Here is a 26,802-nt window from a genome sequence, read left to right as displayed (position 1 = left end):
ACTCTTTAGGTGCAAAGATGTAATTTTTGTGATGATTTTTTGGCCAGTTTTTCTGACCGTGTTTGCATAATTTATTACGCGAATCACTGAATCAACACAGACAGCTTTTGCAAATAAATGATGTCATCATTCAGTCATCATCAGTGTATTCTTAATGAATTCCCTCTACTAGAATAAACTTGCAATCTACCACACATTTACACAATCAAAGCAATCATTTTAGCAGACCATTACAATGGGAGCTTTGAAGCCTCAAATACGTGGGTGATTCTTATGGTTCCTAGTGGTGGTCTTGGCAGCATTTTTCAGAGGGAATTAGAGATCTTGTGTTCTTTAGGAAGCAGCAGACCAACCAAGGTCAGGAGATTATCTATAGTATGATAGCTGTGTCTTTATATAGTATACAATATTGTATCATTTCTAATAACTGTGAAACATCTATGGCTGGGTGAGAGCAAGAAGAGACTATGGTTACACTATATGCATAAACGCATACAAAACATAATCACCTCCAATATAATACTGTACTGGGCTGATAACCAAAAGGCTGTAGGCATACACTTCACCATTGTGGTTATGAGTTAAATATTGTTACTTTGGGTCAAGGTATCTAAAATATCCTCCTGTATATAAATAAAATAATAAATAATTATGGCTGTTGCTTTAATAAATAATCATTTATTATTAGTTTAATTTGGCTCCTATAAATGTTATTAAGAAAACCAACAAAAATTTCATATTATCTGTACTACAAATGGGCTTGTGGAAACCACTGAAGTACAAGGTCGTAAAGACGGAGAATTTACTGTAGCAAACAGTTTAAAATGACCACAATCCAACAGCACCCTCTGCTGGTAATATATAAATAAACACTACAGGAAACTTTTACTGCAACATCAGCAGTGATGTAAAGCACTTGAATACTTGTCCAGGAATGTAATAAAAATCTCAATCCAGAACAAACAGTTATTATAAAGTATAATTGTATGAACATAGAGCATAATCACCATGGCAACAGTCTGTTACCTCATCATCATGGACCAGCTCTTTCTTCACCACCTTCATGGCATAAATCTGTTCATTCTTCTTCAGTCTGACCAGCAGCACTTTAGCATAACTGCCCCTGCCAATGACCCGGATCATGTCAAAGTCTCCCAGGCCAAGAGATCCCTGAGAGATCTGAATGCCCTCGAGACCATCTACCACCACCTTAAGATCCTACAGACAGAGAAATCCACAAGGTTAATATATCTTGTGCTAAACTACAACATTTCTTTTACACATGCTTAAAAGCTGAATCTGCATTCATGGGATGATGTTTGAAGTCTAAATCGCTAAACAAAACGCCTTACTAGAGCAGGGATGGATATAAAAAAGTAAAGAATTGACATTTAAGATGAATCTTACTGTAAAAATGTATTTTATTTCATGTAAGCACATTCCATTATAGACACAGCATGAGGTTGGGACGTATCTGTTTCCCATTAAAGACAATCTGTTTCTTACCTCTGCGTCATCTTCAGCTTTCTCTACTTTCCGGTTGTGCGCTAAGAAAGGGAGTGGAACTGACAGAGAGAATAGATAAAATAGGTTAGACCTTTATAAACTTAAAAAAAAATATATATATATATATATATTTGCGCGTAGTTTACATACAAAGTCAATGCAAAGATGCAATCAGACGTGTCTTCGCGTGGAGCGATGCGAATGACGCGACATGGGGGTGCGTTTACCGTGAAAACACGCGCTATTTGCCTCAAATGCGTCTTAGCCCAAGTTGAAAATATTGACCTCAAGGGAAAAATTCACATGACACGAAGTTAAATCTCGCGAGTAATCTGGAGCGAGTAACGCGATGCCCTGCGCTTGGTGTGTACGTAGCATTAGAGCCACAGTTGATTTAAAGTGCTATTTCATTACTAAAAAACAATGTTATTTTGTATATTTGGTATAACACAATGTGTTTGCGTGGTTTATGGTTAAAAACACATTTTTTCCCACATACCGTACATTTTTGTAGCTCCAGATTTCACTCTCTTCCTGAAACGCACAGATTTTGTACAAAACTCATCGCTTTAAAAAAACGGTGTGTCCCTGATTGACCAGCTAATCTGTACGTTGTGATTGGCCTGAATACCGGAAATGTGACGCTCCTTACCATGTTTGAAAGATTCGGTCACATGCAATGCTAACAGGAATTAACTTACAGGCCGAAGCGGGAGGAATTATGATAATGTCAGTCTTGTCTACATCACCAATCCCAGGACGTAAACTATTGCCTACAATTCGTGTGTTTGTTGTAGTCCAAGAAAAGAGCTTTACATTGGAGACGATAATTCGCATTATCGTTTACCTTGGGGTTTGTACCTTTTGCATATCGTTAAAGGAATAGTCTACTCATTTTCAATATTAAACTATGTTATTACCTTAACTAAGAATTGTTGATACATCCCTCTATCATCTGTGTGCGTGCACGTAAGCGCTGGAGCGCGCTGCGACACATCGATAGCATTTAGCTTAGCCCCATTCATTCAATGGTATCAAACAGAGATAAAGTTAGAAGTGACGAAACACATCAACGTTTTTCCTATTTAAGACGAGTAGTTATACGAGCAAGTTTGGTGGTACAAAATAAAACGTAGCGCTTTTCTAAGCGGATTTAAAAAAGGAACTATATTGTATGGCGTAATAGCACTTATGGGAGTACTTCGACTCGGCGCAGTAACACCCTCCCTCTCCCATTATGAGCGGGAGAAGGGGAGCGGACTTTTCAGGCGAGTCGAAGTACTCCCAAAAGTGCTATTACGCCTAAGCTACATGCTATCGAAGTGTCGCAGCGCGCTCCAGCGCTTACGTGCACGCACACAGATGATAGAGGGATGTATCAACAATTCTTAGTTAAGGTAATAACATAGTTTAATATTGAAAATGAGTAGACTATTCCTTTAACATGTTAGTGATTCTTGGGAATTTGGATAAAACAGGTTTAAATAAAAAAAAAAGGTAGTTAAATTACAAAATCTGAAGGTATATCATTATAGACCAAGGTCTTGGCTGTTCAGCAATTTACTGGTGCAACCTCCCCTGTTTGTATTTTTTTCATAAAATAGGCGTTTTTCCAGCTATTACTCATACAACGTTTACTTTAAGCCTAAATAGAAAAAGTAACGGTGGTGACACTAATCTGACGGTGGTGACATTGGCCTCATTATTCCAAAATGTAAACCACTCAAGTCAATGGCTTCTTGCTTAAACTTTATGTAAATATTTGGTCCAAAAAATAACAATCCTGAGCACTGTGATAAAAAAAATCAAATCATAACTTCCTAAAATACATAAAACCCGAAAAAAAAGACAGAAAACGTGACGGTGGTGACATCTGACGGTGGTGACAAAAACCTAATATAGTTCACATTAGCCATCTTGTTTCCCCTCGGTTGTTAGCTACTTCAGACCTCTTCTTAAAAATTATACATTTATTTCATAATCTAATCTAATATTTTTTTACAAAGATGACGGTGTTGACATGTTATGGTTGTCACAGACAGTGTCCAAAAATATGAGCAAGTTTAAGAGAAAATAGCAAACATACAGGAGCTTGAGTGATCTTGAAGCATGCAAAAGAGCTGAAGGTTTGAAAATGGGGTCCTCAGGAATGCAGTTGACCCTGTAGTTGTCTGATTTTATTTCTTTTTATAAATATCTGACGGTGGTGACGAATATGTGGGACACATTTTGAGCAATCACAAATAGTAAATAGTAATAGTAAATGTTGTTCAAAACTCACTGTTTGTAGTTTTTAATACATATTACAATGTACCCTTTCATGCGGTAAATATATTATTCAATTTAATTATTACTTTTGGCTTTTTTTATCAAGTTGACCGAGGACAGCTGATTTTGTAGGCAATGGGCCAGCAAATAATCATTAAATTAATAAAAAATAAAAATAAACCTATAAAACAACCTTACATATGTGCAAAGGACCCCCTGATTATAACATTGATTCTTTTTCTTCATGAAAATGTTATTAATTTCCAACAGAATTAGCACTTTTCTTAGTGGGATATGTTTTTGCCAAAGTTTCAAGAATCAGTGATGTACTAATACACACTTACACATCAAAGGAAATGTTAAATCGTGAATCGGACAATATATGCCCTTTAAAAGAAACACTGTCTATTCTAAGAGAAATGTGGTGTGTGTAATGTCATCAGATCTCAGCAGGGGGAGCCACAGACTGGACTACACTGGCCTCTCTCTCTCTCTCTCTCTCTCTCTCTCTCTCTCTCTCTCTCTCTCAACTGGGTCAACGTGACATTACTCACACCTGACGCACTACAATATCCATCCGCAGTCAGCAGGAGGAGAGAATGACCCAAATACCCGTACAAAAACAACAGTGGAGACCTACTTGCGTCTGTTTCCTCAGGGTCCTCAGGGGGGAGCTCCACTTCCTCACCACTTTTCTCATCGTCTACCAACGGCTCCTGCGATGGCATGACTGGATCCTGAAGAAGAGGCAGAGACAGACAAAGAGAAAGTATTAAAGTTTCCTTAGCACACGATTCCTCATTTCATGTTATTCTTACGAACAATTCCAATTTTAATCTTCCAGCACAATGCAGCAGTGAACATCCAAATCAGTGCTTTTACATTTAATATAGTAAATGTATTCTATTCAGATCAAAATAAATTTTGTGGTAGAAATATACAGTACTGTGCAAAAGTTTTAGGCCACCATGATACCATTAGATTTGTTGTTTTTGCAATTGTATAGTGATCATATATAATTATTTCTCAGTCTCTTTATTAGAATAGAACCAGAAAATACAATAAATGTGAATATAGTATTAAAAACAGTTTAAAAGTATAAGCTAAAGTGTGAAGTATTTAGGGTAAACTCCCCTTCCACTTGAGCAATAGCGGACAGCTTCAGGACCTCTTAAACCTAACTGATATGAAATCCTAATTTCCAATTCTAATCGAATGACTTCAGGACTTCAGTCTCCTCAAAAAAGCTCAAGATGTGTTTGGTGCCAAGAGAAGTCACACTAAATACTGGCCGATGCCTAAAGAAGACATTTAGTTCCGAAAATTGTTTTGTTTTTAATTTTGTGTACATATTTTCTGTATTTTCTGTTTGTATCTTAATAAAAAGAGTGAAAAATAAATATGGATGGACATTAAAACTTTGCTTAAACAACAAAGGTGGTGATGGTGGCTTAAGACTTTGCATAGTACTGTATATTTCTATTGCACTGAGTATCTGACCTTAAGCACTATGCAATTCAACAATGTCAAAATACTGTATATTGACTTTTCCACCTCTAAAACATTTATTCTCCACTCAAATAATAAAGGGTAAAAATGTACAGCTTTATTTGAATCTTGGTGGTCTTATCCTACATTATTTTCATATTATAGAAGATCTAAAGGTTTGAAACTCAGTGGCGGCTCGTGCCTGTTCTTCCGAGGGGCGCAAATTCAAAATATGTGTTCGGAGTGTCGTGTGTTGCTCGTGTTTTCAAAATATGTGTTTGTTGCGTCATGTAAACCATGTGCATCCCGTGTTTTGTCAAAATAAGTGCCTGCTGCTTACGCGTCAAAACCGTTTATGATAAAAGAGACAAAATACACTCAAGACACTCCCTTAACAGTAAACTCTGATTACACATGAGATTATGCAAGTATCTGGCAAACGCGAGCGTCTCTTTTATCATAAACCCTTTAGACACGTCTGTAGCAGGTACTTATTTTGACAAGACACGTGATGCACATAGGATCACTCGACACGCCAAACATATATTTTGAAATGACGAACCACACACATGATGGGCTACATACATGTTGTGAAGAACTTTGCATCGTGCGCCCTCAAAAAAAATGAAGTCACCGGCCGCCACTTTTGAAACCCACCTATACATTGTTACATGTTTTTCAAAACCACTCATAAGGGTACATTTTTTGATCATATAAGGTTCATTTTATACATCATCTGAAATCTAAATAAGCTTTCCACTATATATAATACAAAATATTTTCATTGATCATGATCTTTACTTATTTATACTAATGAATTTTGACCATATACGTATACTCATGCAAATTAAGGTTTTGTGGTCCAGGGTCACATATACTGTATATATAGACTGTATATAGTTTCATCGGACGCACGTGCGGTGTCGCGACTACCCGTTTGGTTGGAACTTTACTCAGGGTTCTCACACCTTAGTTAACTTCAAATTCAACGACCTTTAAAGGACTTTCCAGGTCCAATACCCTCAAATTCAAGGACTAAATGTGTTCCCACATTTCAAGTGAGAGCAAGGTTACATTGTGTTACCTTTTAAGATACATTGTTACAGTTCCCTTTCGAGGGAACTCGCGCTGTGTCACTGCGGTGACACTTTGGAGATGCCTCCAAGGGTAAGTGCGTCTGAATGTGTATATCAAATTCAAGCAATGGTGAGACTTAACGACAAAGACAGGGTGACGCAGGAGCCATGAAGTATATCACTATCTGAAATATTGCCAAAGACGGTGTTACAGGGATGCAGGAAGTATGGAAAGGGAGATGCAGCGTCTGGTTCCCTTCTCAGGGAACAACAGTTACATACGTCACCCCAAGACGTTTTCATGTGTCAAACACAACTATGCAAAAAATCATTTTGGTATGAATCAACATTTGCATACATAAGCGTTATAAGCATTTAAAGCTAAAAGTTTAGTACGTGTGCTTAAAAAATCTAGAATTTTTATGATATTATCCTACACTACACAGGGAATAATATAGATTTTTTTGCAGAAAACTTCTTGCATAAAATAGATTCAAGCACTTTCAATGAACTGTATCTATGTATGTATATTTTCAAAAACTTCCCAGGCCCTTGATTCCCCCCCCCCCCCAGATTCACAAACTTTCAAGGATTTCAAGGACCCGTGGGAACCCTGTTTACTTCCGGTTTCTGTTTGTTTAATGATCTGACTAGTTGCTAAACTGAACTCTTGAACAAATACCTCGTTGAAAATAACAAATGTTTTGGTTTTCTAGCAAATCTACGTGTTGTTTATTTGCTTGTTATATCAATAAACTAATTTAAAAGGACTTTGTTGTTATTTATTCTTAAGGGAGTTTACCGGAAGTTACGTGTTTTCCACAAAAGCCGACTGTTTATGTTGTTATACTGAATCATCTATGCTGACTGGAATTTTGATGACCTATAAACAGACCAGCAGTCCATATTTAAATTTTGTCATGTTTGTCAAGTTTGATGTTTAGTGTATAAAAAACGTAAGAATTTGAACGTTTTAAACGGAAGATTTAGGGTTGTTATTTCAACATTTGTGAATTCTCTTTGGTACAGTTCAATACTGACACAGATAGCATTATCATCTGACAAATTCCACAAGGTCGATCTTCCAAACACTGGAATCGACTTCAACAACAATTTGGAGAACTAAGAAAGGCACATTTCAAAGTGTCAAACATGTCAAAAAGACTATATTGTGATGAAAAAGGTTTCAACATGTAAGAACATGATTTATTAACAAGAAGAAAAGACAAGATCATTTGTTTATTATTCATATTTTGCAAGTAAAATATTTACTTCTCTATGGTTTGGTGGCGACTTCACCAGAATTAAAAATGATACATTTATGTAAATACATTTTTTACATATGTTAACAGTTGACTCACCATATGCCTTTGACAGGTCAGAGGGACGAGCTTGTGACAGCGTTTATGGACCAGTAGCTTGCAGTTGATACACTTGTACCCCTGACGCCCCAGTCCCCATATCCTCTCACTGCAGTGGCCACAATACGCTTTCTGACAGAGACAGACAGAAAGAGACATGAATATTGAAGCCTGTTATCTATAGTCAAAACAGTAGCAGGTGAGAGGATCTTTACTGTTTAGGAAAAAAATTAGATAAAAAGTATACAAGTATTTGAAAAGTAAATAATAACTTTTAACAGGCACACTGACAAAATAAGCAAAAAAAATTAATAAAAAATGTACAAAACTGAAAAGTTATCTTTAAAAAGAAACAATACAGCACTGGAGTTAATGGACACTACCAAAAGAGAATAAAAACGAATATATTAAACTGTCCACCAGGGGGCTCTCTAACAACAGAACTTCACTGCATGTATGGAAATTTTTTAATAAAAATATGCTAATATATCCAATACAGAAAAGCACTTCAAGTGTCATCTCATCTTTTTGTAGATATCTGAACATTTTGTCTATTACCATCGACAAACTCTCAGAGATGAGCTGTTTGTACACAATACTCATCTTGTTGACACCTGACATGTTTCCTTCATGCTCCTTGACTGCGTTTTATAGCTTTGTGCTACTGAGATTCAAACAGCACTTCTTCACAACATGAGAAGATATTAACCTGCTGTAGTGATTTCTCTGCCATCTATAAAGCCTTCAGTAGTGAGTGACCTACATTCGCCTCTTTGCTTTGTTAGGTGTTTGGTTTATGTAATGGAGGTTAATGCTCAAAAATCTGTCTGGAAAATAGCACAAACCGCATTTATAATGCCTTTATTTAAAGAGCACCTATTTCATTGCTAAAAACCAATTTTATTTTGTGTATATGGTATAATACAAAGTCTTTGCGTGGTTTATGGTTAAAAAAACATTATTTTCCACATACCGTACATTTTTGGAGCTCCAGATTTAACTCTCTTCCTGAAACGCACGGATTTGAAAAACTCTGTATCCCTGATTGGCCAGCTGTGTTTTGCCTGACGTCAGCCGGAAACGTGACGCTCCTTACCATGTTTGAAAGATTCAGTTGCTAACACAAGTTAACTTGCAGGCGAAGGAATATGATAATGCCGGTCTTGACTACATCACCAATCCCAGGAAGTAAACTGTTGCCTACAATCCGTGTGTTTGCTGTAGTCCAAGAAAAGAGATTTATGTTGGAGACGATAACTCGCGTCATCGTTACTTTGTGGTATGTACCCTTTTGCATATCGTTAACATGTACTAATAAACAATGTAACATCTGTACGCGTGACTCTGTACATCCCAAAGTATGGAAAAGCAATGGTTAATACTGACCAGAGACTAATTAAAATCTAATGCAAAATTTTTGCAGATGAATCTGTATCCTTTTTGCAACTCACGATTTTTAATAAGGAGCAAAAAAGCTCAAGAGAGAGAGGATCAAACGTTTATGTCAAATGCATGCACACAACACACACTCATATCCTCCTCCTCCTCTCTACTGCCTGCCTCTGTATTTTTCATAAGCCTCTTTATCTCTCTGTCTGTTTTGAATAGAGGGAATAAAACATGCAGAAGTCTAATTCAAAGCCATTCATATCTTTCAAAAGTTTCCAATCACACACGCCTAAGCCATAAGTGGGACACTGATGATAATTATAAGGACCAGAGGCCATTCAAAGTGACATTATCTGTGAATCTCTATAGAATGGCAGCGATTGTCTCCATCAGAGTGAAGGCCATAACCCAATAACTCCCAGGCTGAAGCACACACACACACACACACACACACACACACACGCACGCACGCACGCACGCACGCACGCACGCACGCACGCATATGCACTTGTATATCTGATTTACTGGGACTCCCCATAGACATAATAACTTCTATACTGTACAAACTGTATATTCTAGCCCCTTACCCAACCCTCACAGGAAACTTTAAAAAATTACTATTTCGGATATCTACTAAAAAGCCCTGAAAAGTTTAACAGGGGTATTGGACACTTTTAGCTTGTCCTAGCTGGTCAGGAAGGAAGAAAAGCTGGCCCACCAGCTTAAACCAGCTTGGCTATGTTGGTTGTCTGGTCTTAGCCATTTTAAAGGGACACTCCACTTCTTGGAAAATGTGCTCATTTTCCAGCTCACCTAGAGCTAAACATTTGATTTTTACCGTTTTGGAATCCATTCAGCTGATCTCCGGGTCTGGCGGTACCACTTTTAGCATAGCTTAGCACAATCCATTGAATCCGATTAGACCATTAGCATCACGCTAAAAATTACCAAAAAGTTTGGATATTTTTCCTATTTAAAACTTGACTTCTGTAGTTACATCGTGTACTAAGACAGACGGAAAATTAAAAATTGTGATTTTCTAGGCCGAAATGGCTAGGGACTATACTCTCATTCTGCCGTAATAATCAAGGACTTTGCTGCCGTGGCATGGCTGCGGGAGGCGCAGTGATATTACGCAGCAGCCGAAAATAGTCCTCTGCTATTGAAAGTTACCAAGTGGACTATTTTAGTGCACTGCGTAGTATCATTGCGCCTCCTGCAGCCATGTTACGGCAGCAAAGTCCTTGATGCTAAATGGACTCAGATTCAATGAATTATGCTAAGCTATGCTAAAAGTCGTACTGCCAGACCCGAAACTCGGCTGAATGGATTCCAAAACCGTAAAAATCAAATATTTAACTCTAGGGGAGCTGGAAAATGGGCATATTTTCAAAAAAGTGGAGTGTTTCTTTAAGATGGAAGAAGCTGATTTAAGAAGGTCTTCCAGCCTGGTCACGCAGGTGGGTCAGCTGGTTTTAGCTAGTGGGCCAACTGTTCTTCCAGCCTAACCAGATAAGACTAGCTTAACCAGCTAAAAAAGTGGCTAAAAACCAGCCTACTACACATGCTTAACCAGCTTAAACCAGGCTAGGAGACCAGCTTAAACCAGTCAACCATCTTAGGCTGGTTTTACCTGGTCTTTTCAGTAGGAATGTTTTTAAGCAACACTTCATGTGTTCTCATAAACCATGTTTATGTTGTTTTACACACGTCATTATACACAATTGTTAACATGTCCACGTAAACCACAAATACCAGAGCCCACAGACAAAGACAGATGGCAACTGTCAGGTCTCAGAACAGTAGGACAGGACAGGACTTGCTTAGAGCCATTCAACACTTTACAATGAGGGTTTTGTTCTTCAAAAGCTGCAGGTGAAAGGTGATGAAAAATGGTGTGATTTTTCATCAAAAGTGACAAAAACACAGAAGCATTGAATAAGAGACACACAGTGCAATTCTGTTCAGTTTGGCAAATGCTTCAGACACCAAGCACAGCAGTGCTGGATTATTCTCATTGTTACAGAGTTTATAGGATTCACCACAAATGTCCTAGAGCCGATAATATAGCCGATATGGATTTCCATTTACACCGTACTGAGTTATAATCATTTGATAGGGCTTTTGGCCAGAAGCTCTGAACAACTAATGCACGCATGAATGCACACAGAAAGAAATGAAAATAAGTGTTGCAGTATATAGATGATTAAAAGAAACACATAATCAAAACAGGATATTTCTTGCACATTTAGAATACACATTTAGAAGCACCATGCCCAGTTCACCTTGATCATTAATTAAACATTAAATTGTTTTTTCAAACCATTTTAAATGATGCATTGTTTCATGTTAGACATGTGAAAAAGAACCCATGCATAATAAGTGCAATAAATAATAAGTAAGAAATGTGCATTCAGCGACCCACGTTTATTTCCACCACGAGATTCTTTGTCTATCCCATATCCCATTTCATATCTCTCCACCCTGTACATTCCTGTCCTTTCCTTATATACTTTTCTGTCCAATAAAGGATTAAAAAATACCCTGAGTATAACTTAAAGAAAGACAGTCATTATAAGTGTTCTTCAATAACAATACAAGGATATCCCCTTTAAGTTTAATGTGTAAGGATCTCTGTTTCTATCTGTTATCTTTAACAACACTGTTAAAAATGCAGGTCAGTTGGCTAAGAGATGAGAGACACGAGATTGTTTTATTGACCGCATCCTCAGAAGAGCAAAGATGAGTGAAGTGCTTGGAAATGATCTCAGTGCATTACCTCCCCTCTCTCACATTAAAACAGTAACTATCAAAACAGCTTTATGATCGTATTGCGCATGTCCAAATAATTTGAAATGTACATTTGTAGCCCTACTTCTTTTGTAATCTAATATCTATATAAAAATGAACAAATCAGTTATTAAAGATAAAGACCTTTGGCCTCAAGATTAATGAGTATAAACTAAAACACTGCAGAATCTAAAAAAAAATCTATTTTTGTTTTTGCTGTGTCTTTGGTCTGCTTATCATATCACAGGTGCTCATAGACATTATATACGTAGACGCCTCATAGACTGAAGCTGCCTATTGGAGCTGACTTATCAGCGCGGCCGCCATCTTGGATGGGTCCCAAATAGGGCTGTGCAAAAATATCGAAACAGCTAACTATCGTTTTAATTTGTTGCTGCGATAGTGTATCGATATTTCAATCTCTACTATTGATATTTTAGAAACCATCCCTCTGTGTGCGTCAAACGACCTTCTCCGCCACTGCTGTAGTTATTGCTGTCAAGTTGTCTGTAAAAAACGGCCATTCGGCTAATGTCTCAGCAGTTAGCGGGAATGAGAAAATGGCAGAAATTTTTAAAACACCTGCAGCTTTCCAAGCCGACGTGTGGAAGCACTTTGACTTTAAAAAAACTATTTTTTTAACATTTTTAATTAAAAAGAAAAAGTATTGCAGTGTATCACAGCATGCAACGTATTGTATCGTATCGTGATACATTGTATCATGACCCATGCATCGTGATACGTATCTAATTGTGAGCCCCTTGCCAATACTCAGCCCTAGTACCCAATGCGCCTCCCCCCTGCATTTATTTCTACTGAGGAAGGTGTATCCCCAATTACAAAAATCATAACACCGGATTTTCACACGGTTTGGTTACACCCAAGTAACATTAGTTACAATTACATAATATTATAATTGGTAAAATAACCAAAATTATTGTTCAATCTTACCTGTGAAAGGTAACCCCATGCGATCTGGTATCATTACTGCTCCGGTTATTGCAACTGAAGCTGCACAAAATACGGGCATAGTTGCTCGTTCTCCATTGACTCGATTGACTCTGGTGCTAGCGTAGAGAGAGAAGACCCAACCAATATGGCGACGACGTTGGATTACATTCCAGCACGTCATGAGGCGTTTACGTGTATAATGTTTATGCTTTCACTATTTATGACATCATAAATTAATCTCTGCGAACTCCTGACACAAATTTGAGGTAAATCTACTCTGCTCTTCCTTCTCATTTAAAACGCAAACAATCTCCAGAGTGTTCCTCTTATCAAGGAGCCAGAAACAACACAGTCAAGAGAAAACAATCTCGATACATAGTACAAGTTTTTGACATTCCACTGTGTTATAGGAAAATAAACTTTCAGAGGCTTTGAAATGCAACTGTATTGTTTGAGAAAATGCTGTGTGACTTCAAATACACAATGATTCTTGCATAAAAACTATAATTTAGTTTGGATGGCATAACCATAACAGGGTTAGTGGTGTCATGTCAGGGGGTATCTATTCAAAAAAACATAAGAAAATGTAAATGTAACACCAAAGGAAATGTAAAATTGTGAATCGGACCATATAGGTCCTCTTTAGGTGGTTGACACAGTTTACCCATTGACTCTTTTATAACATTCCCCCATACCTGCCCTGTCTGTCCAAAGAGGACATAAAAATAAAAAGACAGAAAGAGATGAAGATGAGAGAAATAGAAGATGGAAAGCGTAAGATCCTTAAAGAAATACTAGAGGGAGGAAGAAACATGACCTACTTCTGCTCCATCCCCTGTTTCTATAGAGAAAAAGAGGAGAGCAAGAAGTGGAAGACACAGAACAGAAATGTGTTCCTCAAAATGAGAAATCTGACCAAATAACAAAAGTTACTTTTGTATACAATGAATATTGGTGACACTTTACAATAAGATTGTATTTGTTAACATAAACTAACAATGAGCAATAGAATTTTTTTAGTTGTTCATGTGTTAACTTTTGATTTTAAATACTGTTTGTATTAATGATGAAATGAACATTAACATTAACAAATGCTGTACAAGTATTGTTCATTGTAAGTTCATATTAGATCAGTGGCAGCTCATCCGAGGGGCGCAAATTCAAAATATGTGTTCGGAGTGTCATGTGTGTTGGGCGTGTTTTCAAAATATGTGTTTGTTGCGTCATGTGAACCATGTGCATCACGTGTTTTGTCTAAATAAGTGCCTGCTGCACACGCGTCAAAACCATTTATGATAAAAGAGACGCTCACGTTCACAAAATACACTCAAGACACTCCCTTAACACTAAACTCATTAGACATGAGATTATGTGAGTATCTGGCAAACGCAAGCGTCTCTTTTATCATAAACCCTTTAGACGCGTCTGCAGCAGGCACTTATTTTGACAAGACACGTGATGCACATAGGGCCACTCGACGCATAGAACACATATTTTGAAATTACGAACCACACACATGATGGCTACATACTGTACATAATGTGAAAAACGCATCGAACGCCCTCGAAAAAAGAAGTCACCGACCGCCACTGTATTAGATACAACCTTATTGTATAGTGTTACCTTAATATTCACCAAATATAACAATAAAACCAAACAGTTTATTTATGATGTAAATACATTTTGACAGAACTGTCATTTAAGAAGAAATAGAAAACAATAAGCCATTTCTAAGATGAACAACATATTTAACTACAGTATTTTGAATACAGTCCCTGTTTGTTTAAACAATGATTAAATAAATAAAATAATTAATCCAGATCTTATATCGTGCTTAAAATGCAAGGTCAAGTTGAACACATTGCATTGTAGTATGTAGTATTTTGTGTTTGTAGTCGGTCATTCAGGAATAATGAAATTTTGCATACTTTGTTCCATTCACACATTACATCTATACTACTGTACATAATACTGTATATAATGCAGCAGGTATACTAAAGTATTAAAAAAATCATCATTTTTGCAGATCTATTCAGATCTGCTAATGGTGCAAAAATTACACACTGTGCTTTTGAAAAGTTACCATTAGGCCTGCTTAAATGTGTTTTACTAAAGACTGAAATGCACATCTGGGTTAAGCAGACATTTGTCCTGTCAGCAGTCTGGCATGTGCATTAGTGCCTGTCAATTTATCTGCTTTAAAAAAAAACTAGACTCTTTAAGGTCAGATACAGATAGTAATGCTGAACTTGATGATGTCATCCTGCTGTTCTGTCATAATCTAACCTGGTCACACATAATTTAACTTATTACAGAAAAGTAATTTACACCCATTAATGTGACACACAACCTGCAGTGCCGAATAGGAGTTTTTTGAGGGCATCGTGCCACAGCGCTGTGCTCATCTTGTCTCATTTTCTAAGCCTATTTTTCTCTCTGTGGTTTTCTCTCATCTTCTCTATCTCTGCTGAAGGGCACTGAAACTTTTCTAAGGAAAAGGCATTTTCAAAAATAGCCCAGGCAAAAAGAACAATGTCTCCCACGTTCTTTGCCGTGTCACTGTTTGTCCCTCTCTGATGTTCTTTCATGTTGTTCTGGCGTTCTTGTTTCCTGGCACATGTTCTGTTCAATAGAACATTTGTGCAGAAAGAGGTCTGCGTTAAGATGAACACTTGAGATCTGATTGAATGCAGAGCATCGTTGCATAACAAGACATTCATCTTACTCGTATTTTAACAATCAATACAATAATGTGTTTCATTCTCGCTCTAGATATTATCAGAATCAATCTGGCAAGCAGATTGATAAATGCAAGACGTTTTCTTATTGGACAGATACTTATGGTAACAGTCACTACTAAAGTACTACATGTACAGATACCTCCAATTAGTAAATTGTAGTTTTGTAGGAAAAACAAGTATAGATACTCACTGTAACAGTCACTACAACAGCTGCAGATACTTATCTAACAGTCACAACTACAGGTACAGTCATTTACTGTAATAGTCACTACTATAGGTAGAGATAATTACAGTAACAGTCACTACTACAGGTACTTATACTTACAGTAACAGTCATTTCTACAGGACAGGTACAGATACTTACAGTAACAGTTACTACAGTACAACAGCTCCAGCTATATATCATAACTACATATATCATATATCTAGTCACTACTACAGGTACAGATATCTTTAGTAAGAGTAACTACAGGTACTTAGCAAAAGTCACAACTACAGGTACAAATGCCATAACAGTCCTAACCACATATACAAATGCTTATCGTAACAATCACAACTAAAGGTACTGACATTAACAGCCACTACTACAGGTACAGACAATTACAGTAACAGTCATTACTACAGGTACTGATACTTACAGAAACGGTGCCTTCTACAGGTACAGACAATTACAGTGACATACTACAGGTACTGATACATACAGTAACAGTCACTACTATAGGTACAGATAATTACAGTACCAGTCACTACTACAGGTACTGATACCTACAGTAACAGTCATTACTATAGGTACAGATAATTACAGTACCAGTCGCTACTACAGGTACTGATACCTAGAGTAACAGTCACTACTACAGGTACATATAATTACAGTAACAGTCACTAGTATTACAGGTACTGATACCTACAGTAACAGTTGCTGCTACAGGTACCGATAATAACAGTAACAGTCACTACTACAGGTACAGACAATTACAGTAACAGTCACTACTACAGGTACAGATAATTACAGTACCAGTCACTACTACAGGTACTAATGCCTACAGTAACAGTCGCTGCTACTACAGGTACATATAATTACAGTAACAGTCCCTAGTACTACATGTACAGATACCTACAGTAACAGTTGCTGCTACAGGTACTGATACCTACAGTAACAGTCGCTACTACAGGTACAGACAATTACAGTAACAGTCACTACTTATAGGGACAGATAATTACAGTACCAGTCACTACTACAGGTACTGATGCCTACAGTAACATTCGCTGCTACTACATGTACATATAATTACAGTAACAGTCACTACTACAGGTACTGATGCCTACAGTAACAGTCGCTGCTACTACAGGTACATATAATTACAGTAACAGCCACTACTACATATACTGATATCTACAGTAACAGTCACTAATACAGGTACAGATAATTACAGTAACAGTCACTACTACAGGTACTGATACCTACAGTAACAGTTGCTACTACAGGTACAGATAATTACAGTAACAGTCACTACTACAGGTACTGATACCTACAGTAACAGTTGCTACTACAGGTACAGACAATTACAGTAACAGTCCCTTCTACAGGTACAGACAATTACAGTTACAGTCACTACTACAGGTACCGATACCTACAGGTACAATCACTTCTAAAGGACAGGTACAGATTCTACCAATAACAGTTACTACAACAGCTGCAGATACTTATTGTAACAGTCACTACTACAGGTACAGACAATTACAGTAACAGTCCCTTCTACAGGTACAGACAATTACAGTAACAGTCCCTTCTACAGGTACAGACAATTACAGTAACAGTCACTAATACAGGTACAGATAAGTACAGTAACAGTCACTACTACAGGTACTGATACCTACAGTAACAGTCACTACTACATGTACAAATAATTACAATAACAGTCCCTTCTACAGGTACAGACAATTACAGGAACAGTCATTACTACAGGTACTGATTCTTACAGCAACAGTCATTACTACAGGTACAGACAATTACAGTAACCGTCACTACTACAGATACAGAAAATTACAGTAACAGTCACTACTACAGGTACGGTCACTTCTAAAGGACAGGTACAGTTTCTCACAAGAACAGTTACTACAACAGTACAGTCACTACTACAGGTGCAGACAATTACAGTAACAGTCACTACTTATAGGGACAGATAATTACAGTACCAGTCACTACTACAGGTACTGATGCCTACAGTAACATTCGCTGCTACAGGTACAGACAATTACAGTAACAGTCACTACTTATAGGGACAGATAATTACAGTACCAGTCACTACTACAGGTACTGATGCCTACAGTAACAGTCGCTGCTACTACATGTACATATAATTACAGTAACAGTCACTACTACAGGTACTGATACCTACAGTAACAGTCGCTGCTACTACAGGTACATATAATTACAGTAACAGCCACTACTACATATACTGATATCTACAGTAACAGTCACTAATACAGGTACAGATAATTACAGTAACAGTCACTACTACAGGTACTGATACCTACAGTAACAGTCACTACTACAGGTACTGATACCTACAGTAACAGTCACTACTACATGTACAAATAATTACAATAACAGTCCCTTCTACAGGTACAGACAATTACAGGAACAGTCATTACTACAGGTACTGATTCTTACAGCAACAGTCATTACTACAGGTACAGACAATTACAGTAACCGTCACTACTACAGATACAGAAAATTACAGTAACAGTCACTACTACAGGTACGGTCACTTCTAAAGGACAGGTACAGATTCTCACAAGAACAGTTACTACAACAGTACAGTCACTACTACAGGTGCAGACAATTACAGTAACAGTCACTACTTATAGGGACAGATAATTACAGTACCAGTCACTACTACAGGTACTGATGCCTACAGTAACATTCGCTGCTACAGGTGCAGACAATTACAGTAACAGTCACTACTTATAGGGACAGATAATTACAGTACCAGTCACTACTACAGGTACTGATGCCTACAGTAACAGTCGCTGCTACTACATGTACATATAATTACAGTAACAGTCACTACTACAGGTACTGATACCTACAGTAACAGTCACTGCTACTACAGGTACATATAATTACAGTAACAGCCACTACTACATATACTGATATCTACAGTAACAGTCACTAATACAGGTACAGATAATTACAGTAACAGTCACTACTACAGGTACTGATACCAACAGTAACAGTTGCTACTACAGGTACAGATAATTACAGTAACAGTCACTACTACAGGTACTGATACCTACAGTAACAGTTGCTACTACAGGTACAGACAATTACAGTAACAGTCCCTTCTACAGGTACAGACAATTACAGTCACTACTACAGGTACCGATACCTACAGGTACAATCACTTCTAAAGGACAGGTACAGATTCTACCAATAACAGTTACTACAACAGCTGCAGATACTTATTGTAACAGTGACTACTACAGGTACAGACAATTACAGTAACAGTCCCTTCTACAGGTACAGACAATTACAGTAATAGTCACTAATACAAGTACAGATAATTACAGTAACAGTCACTACTACAGGTTCTGATACCTACAGTAACAGTCACTACTACATGTACAAATAATTACAATAACAGTCCCTTCTACAGGTACAGACAATTACAGGAACAGTCATTACTACAGGTACTGATTCTTACAGCAACAGTCCCTTCTACATGTACAGACAATTATAGTAACAGTCATTACTACCGGTACAGACAATTACAGTAACCGTCACTACTACAGATACAGAAAATTACAGTAACAGTCACTACTACAGGTACAGATATATTTAGTAAGAGTCACAACTACAGGTACTTAGCAAAAGTCACAACTACAGGTACTGTACAAATGCCATAACAATCCTAAATTGTCACAGTTCTCTAACATAAACAAAGGACAAAAGGCAGGATTATAAAAACTTACAGGACTTTAATCACGAAAGACAGCAAACACAACGACAAGTGTAACATACAGATGAGATCAGACCATAGACAGGCACATTAGGGCAGACAATAAAGGGTAAATGATAATGACAAACAGCTGTAACTAATGATGAGTGATTAACTAAACACAGGTGTGACTAATAAAGGGTAACAAACACAAAGAGTAAAAATGAACAATGATAAAAACAAACTTAATAGAACCAAAACCCTGACATAAATACATATACAAATGCTTTTTGTAACAATCACAACTAAAGGTACTGACACTTACAGTAACTACTACATGTACAGATATCTTTAGTAAGAGTCACAACTACATGTACAAATGCCGTAACAGTCCTAACCACATATACAAATGCTTATTGTAACAATCACAACTAAATGTACTTATACTTACATTAACAGTCACTACTACAGGTACAGATAATTAAAGTAACAGCCACTTCTACAGGTACAGATACTTATCATAATATTCACTGCTACAGCTACAGATACGTACAGTAACAGTCACTTTTACAGTACTGACAGGTACTCTCTACCACAAAACAAATGCTTGTTGTAACAGTCACTACTACGTGTACAGATACCTACAGAAACATTTACTACTACAGGTACAGTAACAGGCACTACCTCTAATACTGATTATAAATTAGTATAAGTAAGTTTAGTATAAATTAGTATTACGCCAATATATACTTTCTTGTAACAGTTATATATAGTGATTCTCATTGCTGCTTAACTGTAGGTTGCTGAATTTGTTCTTTTTTGTCATGTTAACAAAATCACAACATTGAGAAAAACACGATCAACCAACGCAAAGTGTGCCGAAGGTTTGAATCGTTTAATTCGATTTCATCATTTAAGCTATAGAGATGTGAGGGAATTTAACTTACCCTGTTAAAGCGCTTGGCCTGGAAGAGGTGCCCGTTCACCCGGTACAGCTTCCTCCATCGTCTAGCCCCACGGCGGTAGATCGATTCTACGAGAGAGAGGAAATGGTTGTATAGGAGCAGCATGGAGACTCGAGGAATGAAAAATCAATCCACAGAATAAGGAAAACAAGAGGATTCGAAGAGGAGAATGAGGTCAGAGGTAGGAGCTGGACAGAGGTGTGGATGGTCCTGATCCCAAGTGAACGTGCACAGATTTCAACAATCCCTTTAACACTCTCTCCTGCTCTCTTTCCATCTGACCATCCCTCTCACTCTTTCTCTCTTTCTTTCTCTCTCTCTCCTCCTCCTTATGCTCTCTAGCATCAGTGATCTTGTGTTCTCTCACACTCCTTCACTTTGTTATTCCCTAAAGCATCACTTTGGTCTCCTATGAATGTTATCAAGCTTCTTAAAAAATACAGAGTGATCTTTTAGCGGTTCTGCTGTCTCTCTGGTTTCTACTGGTTTTGCCTTCATGCACAAAGTCAAATAATTGTCTTATTACTATGACAACGTGAACTATGACCTTCAAGGTTGTATCAACACACCTGATTGAACAAAACACTCACGTTTATACACTCTGGCAGATGATATCATCTAGAGTGACGTGTCCAAGGACATACGGCACATTTTAATGACAACATGTGTATAGAAATATATTCAATGGTATTAACAGATGCAATGACAATCCATTATAATGATAGTTAAACGTTTAGACAGATATACAGTAGGGATGCACCGATAGGATTTGTTTGGGCCGATACCGATGCCGATTTAAACAGACAACTTCTGGCCGATACCGATGCCGATACCGATATTAAACACTTGTATACAATACTATACAGTTGGTCTATTAGCTAGTTTATTTCTGCATCAAATTATTTTTACTGAACATGGATTGGATCTAATTAACATTCAACTGACCAACATAATAAGAGAGGCACAAATTAAGCTAAAACAAATATAATAAGACAGCATGACCTTCAAAGGTGGTTTTTGCTATTCAGCATTTATTTGATAAACAACATTAACTCATTTTTTACATATAATGGATTTCTTTATGCAGTTAATTAATAAACAATCGGTATCGGCCTTTCTCGTGCTATTGCCGATATGCCGATGGTTTCAAATTCATCAAAAATCGGCCGATTAATATCGGCGGCCGATACATCGGTGCATCACTAATATACAGTTTAATGACAAAATCAAAACATTCAAACCATATTGTCCTCACTAGACCCGCAGACACTATGGCTGTCACAATGATTAAATAATCCTCTCATCGCGATTGTTTGGCCTCATCGCAATGATTTCAGATCACCGCAATGATTGCACATCTCTCTAAAAAACACAAGGGGGTGCTGCAGTAATAGATTTTTTTGCAACCACTACATGTGGTCCAGTACTAATATGCCCTTGTTAGGATTGGCTACTACTTAAGGCCTGTTCTGGTATAGTCAGTTTATTTTGATTGCATTTTTATTTTCAGTTATTTTTCAGACACTTTCTTGTGTTCATTTCTTATCAGGAATTTTCAGTTTTTAAATATATATACATTAAATAATTACTTTTAAATATGTGTTTATGTGTATTAATATTTACTGCCAGGTAAACCTTGCAAAATATTTCATTTAAATATTTACAACGTGTAAAAAAATTCATGAACAAAAATATGTATGAGAATTAAATGTCAAAGCAATAAAACAGACAATTAAACGTCATAACGGTAACAATTTATCAGACAATTAACCGTCAGCCAAAGTTCATAATCGTGACAGCCCTAGCAGACACCTCTGCCTCCCTGTCATCTAATGCATTTAATTTTCTGGTTAAGATATGAGACCTTTATCATTTCTGTTTAAAAGGAAGAGGTTTAGGTTTGCTGCGTATGCCGCTGTTTTAGTTTTCTCCCCTTAAGTGCAGCTAAGTTACGTAAAAGCAATAAATACTGAAACACTGCTGAAACTGTCAAATGTTTGCCACTAATGAGAACAAGGCAGATTCAAAGGCCTGAGACATTTGTAGGAAGATCTAAGCAAATGCGCAACTGAGCCTTCTGTAGGATACCCAAAATATCAGCACGCATCACATAAACATTCAAAAATCAAATTCAGAATTTCAAAGCACAGCTCAGCTTACATCAGAACTTGAATTATTTATTAATAAAATTAGATAAAAGCTTACACAATAGAATGAAACTATGTTAGAATGAGTAAGAATATTAAAATGTTGTTTAAACATAATTGTGTGTCGCCTCTTTGTGTATACAACCACCCTGTAATTATAAAAATCTGCACACTCCTTTTTAAATCCACGTAAAAAACAACAACAGTCTCATGGGACAAGCTTTTGGTGTTTTCCGAGCAAACTGACATCACTTTGCAAATGCCCCGCCCTCTAGTGTTGGGCGATATGCCCCATTTTGAGATCTTCCCATCATCAGCCTGTGGGATCGCAGATACACGATCGGGTGGGGGGGCAGTAGTTTACTAATTTATTTATTTATTTGTTTATTTTTACTAATTTATGACAAGTCACTTGATTGGCAGACAAAAAAAACAAAGGGTAACCCTGTCATGAGCGCAACCTTCTTAAAACTGTTGCCATTAATCCATCCACATCATTAAAGGGATAGTTCACTTTAAAATGAAAATTCTGTCATCGTTTACTCATCCTCATGTTGTTTTAAACCTGTATGAATTTCTTTTTTCTGATGAACACAAAAGAAGATATTTTGAGAAATGATGGTAAAAACACAGCAGTAAGTGACCATTGACTTCCATAGTAGGAAAAAAATATTTTGGAAGTATTGTGATAAATGACTAAGAAAATATTTTGATAAATGATTGTAAGCACACAGTTGATGTTACCCATTAAATTCCATCATTTTTTTTATTCCTACTATGGAAGTCTATGGTCACTTACTGCTGTGTGTTTACCATCATTTCTCAAAATATCTTCTTTTGTGCTCATCAGAAAAAATAAATTCATACAGGTTTAAACCAACATGAGGATGAGTAAATGATGACAGAATTTTCATTTTAAAGTGAACTATCCTTTTAAGTCCAGACGCTCTAAAATTTTCTGCGTGTCAGGAAGTGGGAACAACAAACCCGCTGGTTTTAACCCTCTGCGCGCCTAACAACATCTCTAGTACAATGTCAGAGCCGTGCGTATTACAAGCTCAGGTGCTAGGAGGAGTCATGCCTTTTTAAAAATAAAAATAATAAAAATATAACCAAAGAGTTTCGATATTTTTCCTATTTAAAACTTAACTCTTCTACAGTTCTCTCTTCCGACAGAAAATTAAAAGTTGCGATTTTCTAGGCCGATATGACTAGGAACTATACTCTCTGTATATTCTGGTGTAATAACCAAAGACTTCCACAAACCTCTCTGACTCTTGGCTGTAGTGGAAAGTCATCTCAATCCAAGCCATCATGAGTTCCATAACCAAAAGCGTCCTGACTCTGGGACTGGAAATTTGTTTTTGTGTGTCATGCTAGTGATCTTGAGTCACAATAATGAATTGTGGAAGTGATTCACATGGCTAAAATCTGAAATCTCTTTCCTGCATAATGGTTTGGTAGAATTGATACAGCTGGAAGATGGAAGAGGATACGGTGCTCTGTGACATTTAAAGAAAAATGTGATGTATGGATAACTTGCTAAATAATGCGATGTGCAAAATGATAAATCTTCAAGGTCGTAAGATAATTTTAAACTATAATAAAATATTATATATCTTTATCTACCAAAAGCTTTCCATAACTTTTTAAGCGTAAAATCATTTAATTTTTGCAATATATCTTGCAATCCTAATGCAGCAGGTGCCAATTACATTTTCCGTTGTTGTTATAGCAAAACATGTGCGTGTGAGATGCCAGCCGCTCTGATGGAAGACAGCTCCAGGCGTGAGCATGATCACAAGCAAACAACGCTGAATCGCCATCCAGCAACTTTTAAACAAATACACACATCAGCTTGCCAAATGGTGTGCAACAAATGCACTACAGACAGCTATATGAACAGCAAGAACAATTTGATTATATCGACATGTAAACCAGAAGCAAAGTAAAACATCTAATATTTGAAATTAAAAAAACAGTAATTTTATCGTTTGATCATTTATATCAACAGAAGCACATTTTTTTTTACAAGAAACTTCTCTAAGGTCTTTCAAACCAGACAGTTTATCCCTGCATAATTGTTTATAAATATAATTGTATATATATATATATATATTAATTTCTCCCAAGGGTTTTTGTCCTTCTAGGAGTTTTTCCCATTGGGTTTTCTCCTAGGGGGTTTTTCGTCCCAGGGAGAGTCAGCCAACTTTGGCTTAACTTAGCACTTTACTATATACGTTACATTATTACTACGTCGCTTGTACGGTTTAACCTTAGCCGCTATATTCTACTTCTTATATTATCTTTTGATTTTCTGTGTTCTCCTCTACATCATCTCATGTAAAGCTGCTTTGCAACAAGTAACACTTGTGAAAAGAGCTATATAAATAAAATTGAATTGAATATTTGCATGACAAAAACACCTGTTCCTGTGTTCCTATAGCTCAACTAGTACAGCATGCTGCTAGCAACCACAAGGTCATAGGTTAAATTCACAGTCTGACTAATACATTCAGGGTAGTTTTGGAAAAAGCATCGGCAAAATGCATTAAACATTTCTCATTAGAATGTGACAAAAAAACACAAAAGGCTTTTATTTAATCTGTGCATGACTTCTAAAAGCTTTTACAGGACATAGACAGCAACAAAAAATAAAAAAATCCACCACTATGAAGCTGAATGATTCTTCTTGTTTTTGTTCTTGTTAAAGCTTTTCTGATTATTTAAACTGGTGTCAAGCTACTTCAGTCTAACTACATAAGAGAGAAAAAACACCAAAACTATTAGTACACTTAAAGTTTAGCGAGTCTGGATCTGGACAAGAAGTTTTTGATGCGAAGAGAGAATAAATAGCTTTACTCTTCGAAGGTTTGCCTGTTGGGGTTTAATTCTTAATCTGTCTGAACAGCGTTTTCATTTCGGAGCAATAAAAATATTAATTGACTTTCTCACTTTCTGGAGTTGGTTCTTTTCCTGGCAGGATCGATGCACAACAGATGATGTTAATGTCACAACACACAATTACATAACATCACCTCTGCTTGATTTGTGTGAGTATGTCTAAGAAATAGAGGAGCTAATTAAAAGACAGAGCCCTGGTTGTTAGCACTGTCATCACTGAGATCTATCTGGAATCTTATTAACTTCACCCCTACAGAGAGAGAGAAATCACACTGTGCTGTTGCCATAGTTACACTGTACTTTTTGGCATTATATCTAACACTTGACCACATATAGCAACAGAGAGATAAAGAGAGAGAGAGAGAGAGAGAGAGAGAGAGAGACCTTTACGGCTAAGACCAAGTCAAACAGCGGGCCATAATATCAGTGTTTCTGTGTTTCTCTGCTTGTATGGTGCTAACAAGGCCAAGATCATGTGTTTGTTCCCACTGACCTGACGTATAACTTGAATGCAAAGTCACTTTGAATAAAAAACTGGTAAAATCTCTTTTTCAATTTCTTGCTGAAACCTACATGGCATCAGCAGGCAATAGGCCCATCCTGAAAAAAGCACCACATCAATTGGACTAACCATCCAAACGTCCAACAACAACAGCGAACACATACCTGATATGCTCCTACTTACTTGAAGGGGTGTTCATAAGACTGACATGACACCTTCATAATCATGAAGAAATTTTTTATGCTCATTTATGACAAGTGTCATTCATTCAATTGTGTCAATTTTAATGCAAATATGGCATTGTTTGAGATGTCTTTATTGTGACAACTTGACATTAACCAATACATCATAACTTGAAATGACAACTTGACATTACCAAGACATCATAACTGAACATTTTTTACTAATTGAATTTGACATTAAAATGTCATTAAGTGTTAAAAATCTGTAATATAGTTTTATAACAGCGTCATGAATATTTTTCTTGACCTAAACTACAGTGGTACAAATATAATTTGTCATTAAAATGTCAAAGTGTTAAGGTGCAGTGTGTAATTTTTAGAAGGATCTCTTAACAGAAATTCAATATAATATACAAAACTATATTATCAGGGGCGTATAAAGACCTTTCATAATGAACCGTTATGTGTTTATTACCTTAGAATGAGACGTTTTTATCTACATACACCGAGGGTCCCCTTACATGGAAGTCGCCATTTTGTGCCGCCATGTTTCTACAGAAGCCCTTAACGGACAATTTTTTTTATTAAGTT

At 36.8% G+C, this 26,802-nt stretch overlaps 1 protein-coding gene across 6 annotated transcripts in view; it reads right to left on the bottom strand.

Moving 5' to 3' along the window:
• The window catches only part of prkcz (protein kinase C, zeta), a 116,634-nt gene that overhangs the window by 38,180 nt on the left and 51,652 nt on the right, over positions 1-26,802 (bottom strand). For 5 of the 6 annotated variants that reach the window (XM_055167152.2, XM_055167153.2, XM_055167156.2 and 2 more), the window contains 5 exons: positions 20,459-20,544; positions 7,700-7,831; positions 4,415-4,511; positions 1,507-1,565; positions 1,027-1,218 (listed from right to left, as the gene is read on the bottom strand). In XM_055167152.2, coding sequence (XP_055023127.1) covers positions 1,027-1,218; positions 1,507-1,565; positions 4,415-4,511; positions 7,700-7,831; positions 20,459-20,544 — 566 coding nt within the window. Of the gene's footprint in view, positions 1-1,026; positions 1,219-1,506; positions 1,566-4,414; positions 4,512-7,699; positions 7,832-12,829; positions 13,111-20,458; positions 20,545-26,802 lie in introns of those variants that run through there. The other variant, XM_055167157.2, reaches the window with a different exon arrangement.

The sequence above is a fragment of the Misgurnus anguillicaudatus genome, chromosome 5 (genome assembly GCF_027580225.2).
Source record: "Misgurnus anguillicaudatus chromosome 5, ASM2758022v2, whole genome shotgun sequence".
In the NCBI taxonomy this organism is placed as follows: Eukaryota; Metazoa; Chordata; class Actinopteri; order Cypriniformes; family Cobitidae; genus Misgurnus; species Misgurnus anguillicaudatus.
The sequence above is the reverse complement of the archived record's forward strand: the minus strand, read 5'-3'. Positions and strand labels throughout refer to the sequence as shown.